The 15,701-nt window shown below is 41.1% G+C and overlaps 1 protein-coding gene across 1 annotated transcript in view; it reads right to left on the bottom strand.

Annotated features, from left to right (window-relative positions):
* Positions 1–6,271, bottom strand: part of nphs1 (NPHS1 adhesion molecule, nephrin) — a 52,878-nt gene extending 46,607 nt beyond the window's left edge. The window contains exons 1-4 of the mRNA XM_056243364.1: positions 6,103–6,271; positions 5,031–5,156; positions 4,688–4,769; positions 2,018–2,121 (exon numbers count right to left, since the gene is read on the bottom strand). Coding sequence (XP_056099339.1) covers positions 2,018–2,121; positions 4,688–4,769; positions 5,031–5,156; positions 6,103–6,271 — 481 coding nt within the window. The remainder of the gene's footprint in view (positions 1–2,017; positions 2,122–4,687; positions 4,770–5,030; positions 5,157–6,102) is intronic.
* Positions 6,272–15,701: the final 9,430 nt, after the last annotated feature.

Genomic DNA, 15,701 nt, shown 5'->3' with positions numbered 1-15,701 from the left:
GCGAGCAGAGAAAATGTGATTGGCGTTTCGGGGGAAGCTTATGCCTGTGAAATGCATCATATCACATGGATTTTGTTCATTAGGTCGCATCGGTTTTCAAAGCTCACCTAATAACATAACAGGTAAGCGTACAGACTTAACATGGAAACATTGTTTTATCATTAACATTGTTTTATCATTATTGTGTGATAAAACAAGATGCCCTAATTGATTCGAAAGGACTTTGTTTTTCAATTTAAAGTCAATATGAAACGGAAATCAAACCTACTTGGTGCAAAATGCCAACCTGCAATTGTTACCTTAAAGGGATTGTTTATTCAAAATGTTTGCACAAAAGAAGATACATTTGGAAAATGTCTCAGTTTCTTGTCCATACGATATACTGTAAGTCATTTGGGGTCCAATGTTGTTTAGAAACCCATTTACAGTACTTTCACTGTACAGTTCTTCTTTTATACTCTGCATTTATGTTTGAATAGTCATGAGGGTATGGAGCCTCTAAGGGGACATGGTGATGGAAAAAATATGAGATGGGAGGAAAAATATACACTACCGTTCAAAAGTTTGGGGTCGGTACGATTTTAAATACTTTTAAAAGAATTCTCTTCTGCTAACCATGGCTGCGCTTATTTGATTAAAAATACAACAAAAATCAGTTATAGTATTAAATATTATTCCAGTGTAAATCAGCTGTTTTCTGTGTGAATATATAGTAAAGTGTAATTTATTCCTGTGATCAAAGCTGAATTTTCAGCATCACCAGTGTCAGTGTCTTCAGTGTCAAATGATCCTTCACAAATCAGTATAATATGAGGATTTGATGCTCAAGAAACATTTATTATTATTATCAATGTTGAAACAGTTGTTGGTCTGTCAGTTGTACAGTTTTTTTTTTTTTTTTAGGATTCTTTGATGAATAGGAAGTTCAAAAGAACAGCATTTGTTTGAAATAGAATCTTTTGTAACATTATAAATGTCTTTACTGGCCTTGATAAATAAAAGTATTGATTTCTTTCCTCCAAAAAATACAAATAAAATTCTCACTGACCCCAAACTTTTGAACGGTAGTGTATATTTCAATGCTTTTGCGTACGCTCGAAAAACGTTTGCCCTCTCTCGCAAAAACATTTGTGTTCTCTTGCAAAAGTATGCGTTCTTCCAGAGAAACTGAGTTATTTTGCAAAACATTTGCATTCTCTTGCAAAACATTGGCATTCTCCCAAGAAACTTTGCGTTGCCTCCCATCTCATATTATTTCCATCACAAAATCTTTGCGAGTGAACGCAAAGATTCCTGGGGGGGGATGGAAAACTTTTCAGAGAACGTGAAAGCATTTAAATATAATGTTTTCTCCAATGTCCCTCCAATGTAGGGGGATGAGTAAATGATAATGAATTCCCATTTTTTGGTGAATATTTACTTTAGGTGTTTCTATCTGATCCAACCCTTAAATATATATATATTCTTAGGAGTAGCCTAATGTATTTAGGTTCATTTAAATAACATTTTTGACTGCCAATCGGCTCTAAATGAAAAAAAAAATCTAAATTTGTTCCTTGCCAAATGTCATGTTTCATATTGTGGAAGTGAAAATGGGTTGCAAACAGCATTTAATGTTGATTTGAATGGTTCAGTGTGTACTCTTGGTACTTGGTAGTTGTTACCCTCTCAGAGTGAAGGATACATCTCTTCTCACAGTGAAAGGACAAGGAGTACTACTTGACAGGAAAAAGGCCCAATTGGCTACGAGTCACGAAGCTGTGGCCATGAACTTGGCACTATGAGAGCAAAAATCTATGTTAAAATCTAATTAGTCAAAGTCTTGGTTATTTTCATTATTTACAGTATGTACTCCATTTAATTACACTCTGCTTGAACTGAGATTTCAAATACCAAATCCAGTGGCCCTTCACATCACACACATGAATAAAAAAAAATGAAAATATCACTATTAATTATTAAGAGCACTCAATTGTAAAGACGTTCAGTGTGAATTTGCACAATGCAGGGTTCTTACAGTATACCCTCATGGTCATGCCAGTCTCAAGAGCTCGAGGGGAAGCTGGGTTCTTCGCTCGACACGTCAGTTGCCGTGTGTCGTACGAGCTTTGTGCCCTGATGCTGTAAGAGAGAGAGAGGGATTGACTTGCGTTAATGCGTTTCACACTGTGACACTTTCTCATCCCCAGTGTTGCCACAATTACCCACAACCCCACTGATCTCATAACTTTACTCATTTGCCAGCCTGGAGCATTGCCAGTGTACACTTAACTGTACCTGGCCTCCAAGATTTGATTGTTCAGCAATACCTTACTCAATAGTGCAGCGCAAGTGGAATGCAGAAGATACACGTTTCAGATATTCTGACAAAATTCCACATGGATTTCAGGATTTGCCATAGACTAAACATGTATGAGGCTGCAGGCAAAGAAAATCCTTGGTCAGTCTAGGTAATTATGCTGCATAAAAAGCTGAAAAGAGGTTTTAATAAAGAAAACACGTGGTTTAACATATGTTGAAATGGGGGAATTCATCAAAAAATCTAAATTCCATTGTCCTTTTGCACGTCATTCCAACTGCTATGATTTTCTTTCTTTTGTGGAACACAAAACGAGACGTTAGGCAGAAAGTCCAGGCTGTTCATTTGCATACAATGAAAGTGAATGAATACTGAGGCTGTCAAGTTCTAAAAATGAAGAAAGGAAAAAAAGAATAAGAACCATAAAGTGGCACTTTGAAAGCTATATTTCAAGTCTTCTGAAGCCACAAGACAACTTTGCATGAAAAAAATGCAGATATTTAGGTCATAACTCACTTATAAACGATCCTCTCTCCAGTCCTCCGTTACTAATTCTAAAACTTCACTTCAGAACTTGAAACAAAGGAATGCTGAGTCGCTTTATGGCAGCGTATTGTATTATGTAGAGTGGAGTATTATGTAAGGAATAATTGACGTTACACCTCGGGTGTGCATTATTTTTCTAATAATTCAACGGCCCGGAGTCAATTATTCTGCTTATACTACGGTTACCACAGCTCAAAATATTGTTCAGATGATCTATTTCAAGACGTTTTTTCAGGTTTCTATCCTTAAAACACTCTTGTGTGTGGGACTAATTTCTTACGCATCTCATCACAAGCCTCCGTTGCTAACTAAATATAATTTTAGAGCTAGTAATGGAGGCTTCAGCCATTGACAGCAGACTAATGCAGTTATTATATATATATATATATATATATATAGAGAGAGAGAGAGAGAGAGAGAGAGAGAGAGAGAGAGAGAGAGAGAGAGAGAGAGAGAGAGAGAGAGAGAGAGAGAGAGAGAGAGAGAGAGAGAGAGAGAGAGAGATTAAGAACGTGTGTGAATTACATCGATCTGTGTGTCTCTCAACAGTGTTCGGCACCAGCGTCTACTAATAGTGAGTGTAGTAGCGAGTCTAGCTAGTGAGAAACGTCATGTAGCAACAAAAAAACAATGATGAACTAAACCAGTTGCGTAATATTACATTGAAATTATATCAGTTTATACTTCAGAGATTTAACTCAACTACAGTGCCTTATGATGGGGTAAGTTAAAATGCTGGCTCAATTTACCCCACAACATTTGGTTCACTTCGCCCCATAGCTGCCATTTTGGACAAAACTAGCTACCTTACCAATTCAGGCTAATAATTAGCTAAATTATTTGCATGGTTTTATACATCGCTATATCACCAATACGAATCAATAAATATTTTTAGACTTGGACGATTTTTTGAATTTGCTATGATGTAACAGCCATAACATCTGACAAACCCAAAAACAGTTGTGTGTCTTCCACTCCTGCCATGTGTTTCTCCTTTTCAAAGTCTGGCAGAAATGGTGGGTGGTTCCAAAATATATGTTCACATTACAATAAAAGTGTACGGTTGCCAAGATAAAGGGAGTGGGTCAACTTACCCACTGGCTCATCTTACCCCACTATCCACTAATTTTGTGGCAAATGAAACCTTGGAAATAATTTGTTGTTTTTATCCTATTGTTTACTATATTTATTTGCTCAGTCAGTGTTGTTGTGGGTTTTGGTTCTGTAAGGCTGTAAAGACCTTTGAAATAACTGAAATCATTTTGGCAAAGTGGAACTGTAATGCGGTCAAGACCTGCCTGGACCTACTTTAGCCGTGCGTTTCCTTGAAAATAATTGCACACCTTAGAACTTTTATTATTATTGTTCAAATATTATTGTTGTTCATCATTGTGTCAGTGTTTTATTAGCGGACTTTGGCTAGCTTCTTTGCACGAAGAACAACATAGTGACGAAACGCATTTGTCCGTTCAGGCGACTTCAAAATGGCGACTTAACGTGTAAGGGGACCCGTGGTGTATATAGATAGAACTGGCTCGTTCTAAGGTAATAAAAACAAAGGTTCATTCTCAAAGGTCACCACTCAAAACATAATTATGTATATGATATTGCATTTCTGTCAACAGATCCTCCTAAATATTACACAATGCACCTCTAGATCCCAGTTCACATGGTGGTTAAATTAAAAGTGTTTTCTTCACAAAATCCATCGACCACTGTTTCTTTTGCCTTTATATACAGTATTTCATATCCTAGGTATTTTCTAATTCCAGTAAAAGGTAAGTGGTGAAGGGGATTCAACTGCAAATAATCTTTAACTTCATTTTTCGCACACAAACTTACATGACTTCGGCATGAGTCGTTAAAAGCTTATCGTGTGAGCCTGACATTGTGAAAGAATCGATTTCCGTCAGCTCCTCTCCATCTGAGAAAGAAGGGGAAAAAAAGCACAAAAGTTTTAGCGTCTGTAAGCTACCTCAGGGTACTTCTTGCCAAGAGATGGTGTGACACAAACTTAGTAAATGAATCATGAAGTCTCTTGAATTGAGTTTACAGCCACTGCTTTGAAAGCTCCCAAAGAGTGTTTTCATCTTTTATCGGCGTTGTGCATCAACAGTGTAATTGTCTCATAAGAGCTATGCTTAATGGACGTAAGAAAGAGTGGGACTCTTAAGTGATGGCGTACCTCTGAACATGGTGATTTCTGCAGGAGGTTTTGCATCAGGAGCGATGCAGGTCACCGTGTATTCGTCTCCCTCCACCCACGGCTCATCAGACTCCTGCTGGATGTACGGCTGTGAGGGTGGGACTTAGACAAGAGAGAGAATGAGGAGAAGGTGAGGAGAGATTAACCTGCAGGGGATTGTCACAATATATTATTTTATTGCAAGCTGTGAACTCATTTGGTGTCTGGTTGAAGAGATATTTCAGAGCTTTAAACACACACACACACACACACACACACACGTTTCTGAGCAAGCTACTTTGGAGACAAAATTGATGATATTTCTCCATAAGTAAGCTAAATTTGAAGCGTTTTTGGCAACATTATAAAAACCTGGTTCATACAAAAAGTAAATGTATTTTTGTATATGTGTGAGGACTGGGGAAGCACATTTAACATTCATTTGTATCATTAATTATAAAAAGTAACGTGATAATTTTTTTAAAAACTAATATTATATGTACATCTTATAACCTGTTATATTTATATCCGTTATACTTATACTAATAATACTAATACTAATAATAATAATACAATCCAATACATATTAATGTTCAAATGTTTGGGATCATCAAGATATTTTTTTACTTTTACTCTTTTATACTTTTATTCAGCAAGGTTGCATTAAACTGATCAAAAGTGGAATGGGCAGGATATTGGTTGGGATCGGGTCATCTATAATGAAGAGTGTAGTGGGCTGGAGAGGGACAAGTTCTGTGGCGGAATTGATGACCCAGCGCTCCTCAACTGGCTCAATCGGAGAACTGTCTCGACGGACCTAACTCGTCGCTGGATCTGGTGAACGGCTTCATCCTCGGGATTGGAGTGGAAACCTGCTTTTGTCTCCGAGAGAGATGGCTGCTGGAGGTGTAGATAGTCCTGGGGAGTCAGAGATAATGATGTTGTTGTCCTCAACGAATCCCATAGTGAGGGAGGATCCGCACACCCACAAGGCGTAATCAATGATCTCGATGAACGGACGGTGATCCTCCCCCCAACAGTGGCATCTAGCCAAGGATATCGTCCATCCCACTCCAGAAACCCTGTTTCAAAGTTTCATCGTCCCAGCGCACCTCGTGATATAGTTCCAGGTACTCCTTCACATAATCGTCCAGCGACAGGCCGTTTTGTGAAAAACAGTCCTCATAATCTATTTCGGTCTGTTCTTCTGTCACACTTGTCGTGGTCGTTAACCAAATCATGATGCAGAATATCAGATACTAACTTATTTAATAGACACGAAGAGAATACACAGATAAAGGCAAGGAGAATCATAACATTAACTACACATACTGTACGTAAGACGAGAACCGACAATGAACTGAATGAGACAGGGAGTATAAATACACAGGGAAACTTAATGACAGACAAAAAGTAATTAGTAACCAAGGAGACTAACTAGGATGCAATCAAGACTAAACTGAACTTAAGCACACTAAACACAACATAATCCTGACAATGATGTATTTGACATCTTCATTTGGGGGCTTTTCTGAACATATATTAATAAAATATGTGAATTTATCAGCAAGCATATCATGTAATTAATTCAACAAATGCTTTATTATTTCACCCAATAAGTACCAAAATTTTAACATCAAAAGTGAAGTGCATAGTTTTTTGCCATTTGATTACCCTCTTTTTTTAACAGGTCTTCCGAACACTGCAAAAAAAACCTCCCTTTTAGGGAAAATGAAAGTAGTGATGCCTAGTAATGTTGACGCTGCAAATTAAACTGGGATAGGAGAAAGTATTTATTCAGTGAAAACATAACTACTTCATCTGTAAGGGTAGATTTAGCATTTGGTTTACACCGTGTCCTGACCAAAGCAATGAAAGCTATTTCTTTCATGTTAAGGGCATTCACACTGACAGCACTGCAGAAACAAAGCGACCAGAAGTCATTCATTTTCAATGAGAGCTGGTGATCTGAGGCAACATTAGGGAGAGACAAATTTAAGAAAGTTCATCTTCATGCAAATGCACAATGACAATGCAGAGAATGCCAGTGGGAGTGTAGATAAGTTCTGAGTGGTTTTTAGCATGTTGTTACAGTATGTGACGGCAAAGTTATTCTGTCCAAGTCAAAAGAGTCTACTGTCGTTACTCTATGATATGGCTCAGGTCCATCCTTCAATGGAAATCTAACAGATTTATACCCTCTTTATTGTCTGGCAGGAAATACAATTGTAAGTCTGATATCTTTGAAGAATAATAGCATCCGACTTCTTCACAAGCCACACATTATCATTCATATAAGTATGTCCAGCGTGTAGTCAACTAATGTAAAGTAAATGAGTCTCATGAGGTTTGCTCTATGCAAATTAATCAATTATTTGTTAGATTGAATGCATGCATAAATAAATCATAAGGGTTGTGTAAAACATATTTACTTATGATTATCCACTTATCCAACATAAAAAAAAGCCTTTGTGATCATCTATGGTTTATTTGTTTTGGCTATTTCAGTATGTTTTACTGACTTGAATTCATAATTGCACAACTCAGATGGATAAGCTTCCCAGGTTCACTTAAAACAGACAATAAAAACAGATCTGACGTTATTGACGAATGGATCCAATTTATCTTTATTCTTTAATGAGGCCATATTATGCTTTTTTACAAAGTCTTGATCTTGTTTATAGGGTCTACTAGAATAGGCTTTTTGGATCCAATTTATCTTTATTCTTTAAAGAGGCCATATTATGCTTTTTTACAAAGTCTTGATTTTGTTTATAGGGTCTACTAGAATAGGCTTTCGTGCTTGAATGTTAAAAATGTTAAAATGTTTTTCACAATTTACAATCTTTCAGCAACTCTCTTCCCAGTCTGTCAGTAACACTCTGTTTAGTTCCTGTCTCTATGAAGCCCCTCCTTCTGAAAAGTGCAATGTCCTCTGATTGGTCGACTGGATGTGTTGTGATTGGCCAGCTGCTTCAAACGAGTTACAGAAATGTCCTGCCCCTTACCATGATCGTTAGTTTCAACACACTACTAACACTAACTCAACCAGGATTCGTCCCTTTATTTTGTGTATGCCTTGGGCGAGAATCAGAGTCCTGGGGGTGAATTGCTAATATCTCATGTAACGGGTGGAATAATATTTACGTTGTCATTTTCGTTGTGGGTCGGATATCACTATGTACGGCCGGACTGGGGTTCCTATAGCCAAGACTATTTCGACTTAATTCAGTAGCCATTGATAGGCAGCTTATTTTAAATGGTCCCCTTGCTTATTTGTGTTCACACACTGTAGACCGAAGACCGTCAAAGGTTTACAAAATACAATGTGATTTGCACCGTTGAGCACAGTGTTCGCATGCTGCTACTGAAGTGACTGACAGGAAATACAAAGACTAAGAGGAAATACTGTAAATAAGACAAACTTCCTCCAGTCCCTGATTCTCTAGACCAGTGGTCTCAAACTCGCGGCCCCTGTGGCCCCCTACTTGACATTAAAGTTTAATGTTAGTGCGGCCCGTCGTTGCGTGTGCCGCGTTTTAAAAATATATATATTTTTTTTATCCCTTTTGGGCTACCATAGATAGTCTCATGACAGCTTACGGTGGGTTTGTTGTCAATAGTTGTCATACACAACCGCGAAGTACAAACTTACTGCGCCTGGAAAAAATGAGCGCGTCGCTTATGAGCGCCCTTGCCGCGCGCCTACATTTGAAATAACGAACTTGACCAAGCAAAATATGTGAGCGCGATATGTGAACATGCCACGAGCTACTGCTAGCTCGCGAGCGACGTGTTGGAGACCCCTGCTCTAAAACAATGTGAGAATAATCATTTTGAGCTTGTAATTGTCATAATGTGGGTCTTGTGTCCTGTCATGTTTAGTGTCATTAGTGTCTTGTCATTAGTTGTCCCAGGTGTTTCTTGTTATCCACGCCCCCTTGTTATCCTGTCTGCTCGTTTGTCTCTGATTATTTAAGCCCTGTGTTTCTGCCCTGTCTTTGTCAGTTATTGAATGAATGTATTTACGTACCACGAGTGTCTTGTCTGTTCTGAGTTTAGTCTGCATTATTAAAGTCTACTGCTGCATTTAGATCCGACTACCGCCTTTGCTTCCACGCAATTCATGACAGAATAACTGACCTCCCAGGATCTAGCAGTTAGGAGAAGAACTCACCGCAATCCGCAAAATGGATCCAGCAGTCGCTCCAGCAGTCTCTCCCATAGTCGTCAGCAACCGGGCCCTGAGAGAATATCTCTCGGTAATGTTTCAAGAGAACCAGTCCATCCGAAGCTACGCTAATGACTTCCTCTCCATTTGCCATCTAGGAACGCTCGATGAAATCCAGCTCATAAGCCTGTTTCGGAGCGGGCTGGATTACCGAATCGCTCGATGGATGCCGAGTGACATTACCGATTGGACTCTGGACCGGTACATTGCAGAGGCTTGCTTCGTGGACGGCTCCATATCCACGTTCCCGTCCTACCCAGTCGCGCCCGCGCTTCACGTGAGCCAAGTCGAGCCGGCTTTTCACGACATGCCTGAGCTTCTTCCCGCCGAGACCGACATGCCTGAGTTTCTGTCTTCCGAGCCCGCGACTAACGTCTGCCCAGCCGAACCCGCGGTTCACGAGTCAAGTACCGAGTCAAGTGAGTCAAGTCCCGAGTCAAGTGAGTCAAGTCCCGAGTCAAGTGAGTCAAGTCCCGAGTCAAGTGAGTCAAGTCCCGAGTCAAGTGAGTCAAGTCCCGAGTCAAGTGAGTCAAGTCCCGAGTCAAGTCCCGAGTCAAGTGAGTCAAGTCCCGAGTCAAGTGAGTCAAGTGAGCCGAGTGCCGAGTCAAGTGAGCTGAGTGCCGAGTCAAGTGAGCCGAGTGCCGAATCAAGTGAATCAAGTGAGTCAAGTGCCAAGTCAAGTGAATCAAGTGCCGTGTCAAGTGAATCAAGTGAATCGAGTGAGTCAAGTGCCAAGTCAAGTGAGTCAAGTGCTGAATCTAGCCAAATGAGAGTTTCTAGCCCAGTGACTCGCCGTCGCAGGAGGAGAAGGAGGACTCGTTTGGTTCGCCAGGCTCCGGTGGGTGTTCCCAGACGCCTCGGCCTGCCGGCCCCGTCTCTGCTCTTCGCTCGGCCAATGTCTATGAAGCTCCATGAGACTGTTCCAGAGCCCGTTGCCAGCCCGGAGGTTGTCCCCCTAGGTTTTCCCAAGTATTTTTTGGGGGGGGGGGGCCAAGGGTCCGGTGAAGAGACCATGAAGGCTGTGCATCAACAACCTTGGCCTTCGCCTCGTCCTGCTCCGCCCTGGCCTTCGCCTCGTCCGGCTCCGCCCTGGTCACCGGCCCAGTCTGGTCCGCCCACGCTCTGCGGCCCAGGCCCGCCTTGCCTTGGTCCTGGTCCCGTTCCCCTGCACAGGCCTGGCCCTCCATCCCTCCCCCAAGACCGCCTGTGCTTCACCGCCCTCCTGAACTTTTTTTTTTTTTTTTTTTTTGGTTTTGTTGGGCGTCAGGAGCCGCCCTTAAGGGGGGGGTTATGTCATAATGTGGGTCTTGTGTCCTGTCATGTTTAGTGTCATTAGTGTCTTGTCATTAGTTGTCCCAGGTGTTTCTTGTTATCCACGCCCCCTTGTTATCCTGTCTGCTCGTTTGTCTCTGATTATTTAAGCCCTGTGTTTCTGCCCTGTCTTTGTCAGTTATTGAATGAATGTATTTACATACCACGAGTGTCTTGTCTGTTCTGAGTTTAGTCTGCATTATTAAAGTCTACTGCTGCAATTAGATCCGACTACCGCTTTTGCTTCCACGCAATTCATGACAGTAATATGTGTCCAGCAGGTTGATAAGAAGGTTTGCTTTGATTTGTGCAAAGTCAGTAATTTGCCTGAGACACTATCTATGTGTAGAAACAATTAAATAAGGCTGAATTCACATTTAGCTCCCAAAAACGCGTAGAAAACGCTAGGCGCGCCGCGTTCTCCTTTTTTCCAAAGCGCTAGGGCGGTTGCGCTCTGTAGGCGTCTGTCGTTGCTAAGCTACGGTGCGCTTGCGGCATTCTGAAAAGTTGAGATGATTTTATCTCGATGCGGCGCGCACGCGCTTGGAAAAAACGAGCGCGTCGCACCACGAACGCGTCACTTCCATTATGAGCGCGCATTCCGCGCACCTACATTTGAAATAACGAACTTGAGCGCGCAAAAGACGCGATATGTGAACAGGCCCTAAGACGGGCAGACATGACTGCAAATATTTGTATTTCAAAAGCAATAATCGTTTTTCTAAGTATAATAAAAGGAAATGTGCCTTCCAAAAAAAAACATTCAATATCATTAATGTGTTGTATAAAGAAAATAAAAAGGACATAAGCACATATAAGTATCACAAATATGTGTTATAAGGAAAAGAAAAAGAATGTTTGTAAAATGAAGTAGCAGCTAACACAAAGATTTTGTGTATAAGGAAAATGAACTTCAACTGTCAGAAGGACAGCTCATGAAGATTGGATCAGTTGTGCTCCTTTTTTGGAATACTTGAATACTATTTTTTGTGGAATACTTGATGCGGCCCAGCCTGACCCAGACTCTACCTCCAGCGGCCCCCAGTTAAGTTGAGTTTGAGACCCCTGCTCTAGACGGAATCACTGTCCATATTTGTCCGCTATCAAATCAGTGAATTAAAGTAAATGTTGGGAGGCGCTTCCCCACATGAATTTAGACCTTCGAGCTGATTTCGAGACGGAATTTGGTCCTTCGAGACGAAAACGTCCCATAGTAAAGCCAGCTCTAATTTTTAAATCCAGCTGTCATTCCATTATCTCCAGTGTTCATGCTACATCTGCACTCACAATCAGCCAGGCAGCCATGATGGAGGATAAAATAAAACAGCAGCAGTATCACAACCTCCTTCAACAAATGGTGGACATGCCGGCAGAAATAGAATATCAGAGACTACGAACTCAAGCTAAAGAGGCTCAATGTGCTCAGGAAGAGGCTCTCATGGCAAAGGAGGCATTATCTAACCAGTTAGAAAGACAAAGCAAGCTGGAAAGAGCAGAAACTGATTTAGAAGTGGCCAAGCTGGTGAGTTCCCTGCTCAGTAAAGATACAAGTTTGACTGATCCAGAGACTCGAGCATCACCAGACAACACTGGGCAACCACCTCAATTCCTTGTCATTCTTAGCCAACCCACCTATATTTCAACAGTCTCCCTACCCATTATCTTCCATAATCCAAGCTACACAGACTGTTCCTGAGGCACAGAGAACATGTGCCCAATGCACAGTTCAGTCAATAATCAAAACTCTTCAGTTGACATTACAAGCAACTATGCCTGCATGAGTTCCAGCTCCCACAGCACAATTGTCCCCAAGTGCAGTCACTCAATTCCAAGGAAAATCTCAAGCTGCATATTCTCAGGAGAGCTTGCCACCAACAGGTTTCCACAGCATTCTCCTAACCATGTCTCAAGGCCATTACCTCAATTCAACCCCAAGCAACCATCTCCAACCCAATTTGTGACACCACACACAGATAGTGTTCTGATTTCACAGACTGTGACTCCTGTTGCAAACATTACCTCAACCTCAAATGTGAATACCTTGTTACCAGTCCACCAATCAGTCAGTCACATCCCTTTCCAGCCACTCGTCACAGAGTGACAGTCTCATATAACACACCCATCTATCCTCAACAATATCAGCATCCACCTGTTCCCCAAACTCGTTACTTACCTCAAACCGGAACCAAACTTTTTATTGCAGCTGCCTATGGCATCCCTCACCCCACACTACCAGTGTTTGAAAGTGGCACCGAAAGTGACTTTGCCTTGTTGAAATTCGCCTTGGACAATTTATTAAGCCATCATACTCATATTAGTGAGCAGTACAAATATCAAGTTTTACTGAGCCATCTGAAATTGGATAGTGCTCAGCAGTTGACTGAGGCATTTATGCACCACCCACAACCACCACAACCACACCCACAAAATTGGTGATTCCAATGCCTTCGACTCATTTGCCTTATCTGTCCAATCACTCAATCCCTTATTGGCATTCTGAGGACTCTAGAGGGACATAATGGGTATGAGCTATGAGCTTAGGTGTGGTTTTCATGTAGACTGCCTTCTAGGCAAGATGCCACCTGCTTACTAAGACGGCTTTGTAGAGTACCGTCTAAGTCATGGCATTCTCCAAACTGGTACAGATAGAACCTACACTCTCCCTGACTTGACAGCTTGGTTACAAACAAAGTCACAAGCGAAGCACATCTCTAGCCGGATAGCTGCCATGTTTCAGCCTGATCCTGTAAAGTCCACATCTCTCCCGAGAGTAGTCAAAACCTATACTTCTGACATCTGAGAAAGCTGTCAAGCCCTCTGAACCTGCACAGGCTAAAGTCATTTCCAAGCCAAAAAAACCTACTATCCTCATTGTGACAACCGAGATCCTTATCTCAACTCCTGTGATAAATTCAAGATGTTGACCCCCACCCAGATTGTGACGGGCATGTGAAGTCTGCAAAGAACTGCTCCTTACTGTCCTACATTACATTTGACATCCACACAAATCTATCTTGACAGACACAACCACTCACACATAGTTATGCTTAAGGTTGTCAAAGTTCTCTTGCACAATGGTGGCCAAACAATGGAAGCCTATGTTATTCTTAATGATGGCTCCGAGAGAACCACCATCCTTCCTCCAGTAATTCAGCAGCTTAGACTAAATGAAGCCCCATAAGTTCTCCCTCTACAGACAATCCAACAAAGTCATACCAAACTTGAAGGGTCCATAGTAACCTTGGAGGTTTCTCCCATCACCAAACCAACCGGAAGGTTTGTCATCCATAATGCCTTTACAGCCTCTGGTCTATGTCTTCAAGAACACAATTATCCTGTGGCAGCTCTCCAGAAAGCATATCGGCACCTGAAAAGTCTACCAACATAACCTGTAGACAGAGTCAAAACCTTACTCCTAATAGGGTCCGGTACGCCACACCTCCTGACTCCTCCTCAGCATGTACATAAGAGAACATTGGGTGGCCCGGTCGCCATATGTACAAGGCTTGGTTGGATACTGCAAGGCCCAATGTGTCCAATTCAACCCCTCAGAGGCCAGCAACAATGTCTGCACATTATGACAACCCCACGCAATGGGCTATAAGCATATGAAGCGCTTATGGCGCAAATTAACACCTTGCCATACAATGAAAGGCTGATCACAAGATCAAAGCAGGACCAACATCCCTATAACCTCTTACAGTCTGCTACGGTGTTCAGCGGTATTTTGAATCCCATTGCTAAGGCATACTCATATCACCTTGCTCCATGCAGACCAAGAGGCCTTGCTACCCAGAAATATTGAGAGAAATCTGGCAAAGAATCCTGAGCAGGCTAAAACCTTCTGCTCTGAAATTCAAAAGCTTGAATCTGCAGGCTAAATTGCCAAGATGTCACCAAAGGAGGCAGACAAGACAACAGAGTCCTGGTTTATTCCACATCCCATGTTGCATCATAATGGGAAAGACTGAATAGTCTTCAACTGTTCCTTCCGGTACCAAGGACAAAGCTTGAATGAACAACTGCTTCCTAGGCCAACACTGGAGCCATCTTTACAGGGTGTCATCTTGAAGTTCTGGAAACATGCCATGCAGTTAGTAAATGGTAAATGGACTGCATTTATATAGCGCTTTCACAGACCCAATGGCCACCAAAGCGCTTTACATTTGCCTCACATTCACCCATTCACACACTCATTCATACACCGACGGCGGTGTCTGCCATACAAGGCGCCATCCAGCTCGTCGGGAGCAGCCGGGGTTAGGTGTCTTGCTCTGATTGAGCGATTACTTGAGAGACATTTCAGTAAGATGGACTGCATCTTTCAACATATTTTCTGATGTTTATTCATGCTTATTTTGTTCTGTAACATAGTAAAAAAGGAGGACTGATCATGTTCACTCGCGCTCCGCTTCGGTTGAACTGAGGCGCTACAGTGATCTCTTGCGCCACATTAAAAAAGCACCAAAATGGTATTTATTGTTTGAATTACGTGATAAAATGGACAGAATCACAAAGAACAAAGATTATTGTGATTTATTGGACAAACATTCAAGATGAAACCTGAAAAGTGACCCACAGTCTCCGTTCAATTTTCTCTTCATAAACAAATAAATGCATAATCTAGCCTATATGCTTGTCCTGTAAGTCTGTGAATAAAAACGAAAATGTGAACAAAAACAGAGCCTATTTAAATGGCTTATTATCATTAAAATGATGTCCCTGTCCATCAAAATGGACAATGCGGAAGTCTCTCTCTCTCCCTATATATATATATATATATATATATATATATATATATATATATATAAGGGGTGTAACGGTTCACAAAATTCACAGTTCGGTTCGATACGATACACTTGCGTCACGGTTCGGTTCGTTTTCGATACAGCAAAAAGAAGGAAATGTCAGAGAAATTTCCTTGATTAAATTTCTTTAATTAGATTTTTATTAAAACTAACATCATAAAGTATGATATTTTTTTACTTTGAGCAATGATGGAGCTATACTTGACTTTTCTTAGGAGCATTTAAACAAAACAGCTCCTTGGACAAAATGAAATGTCATATTGTAGTAGTTATAAACAAAGGTTTATTTTAGTTCAGATGAACATTTGAGGGCAGCAATTG

Source organism: Rhinichthys klamathensis, unplaced genomic scaffold, assembly GCF_029890125.1.
Source record: "Rhinichthys klamathensis goyatoka isolate OS25496 unplaced genomic scaffold, OSU_Roscu_1.1 h1tg000786l_1, whole genome shotgun sequence".
Taxonomy (NCBI): Eukaryota; Metazoa; Chordata; class Actinopteri; order Cypriniformes; family Leuciscidae; genus Rhinichthys; species Rhinichthys klamathensis.
Note: the sequence above shows the minus strand (reverse complement) of the source record. Positions and strands in the feature narration are given on the sequence as shown.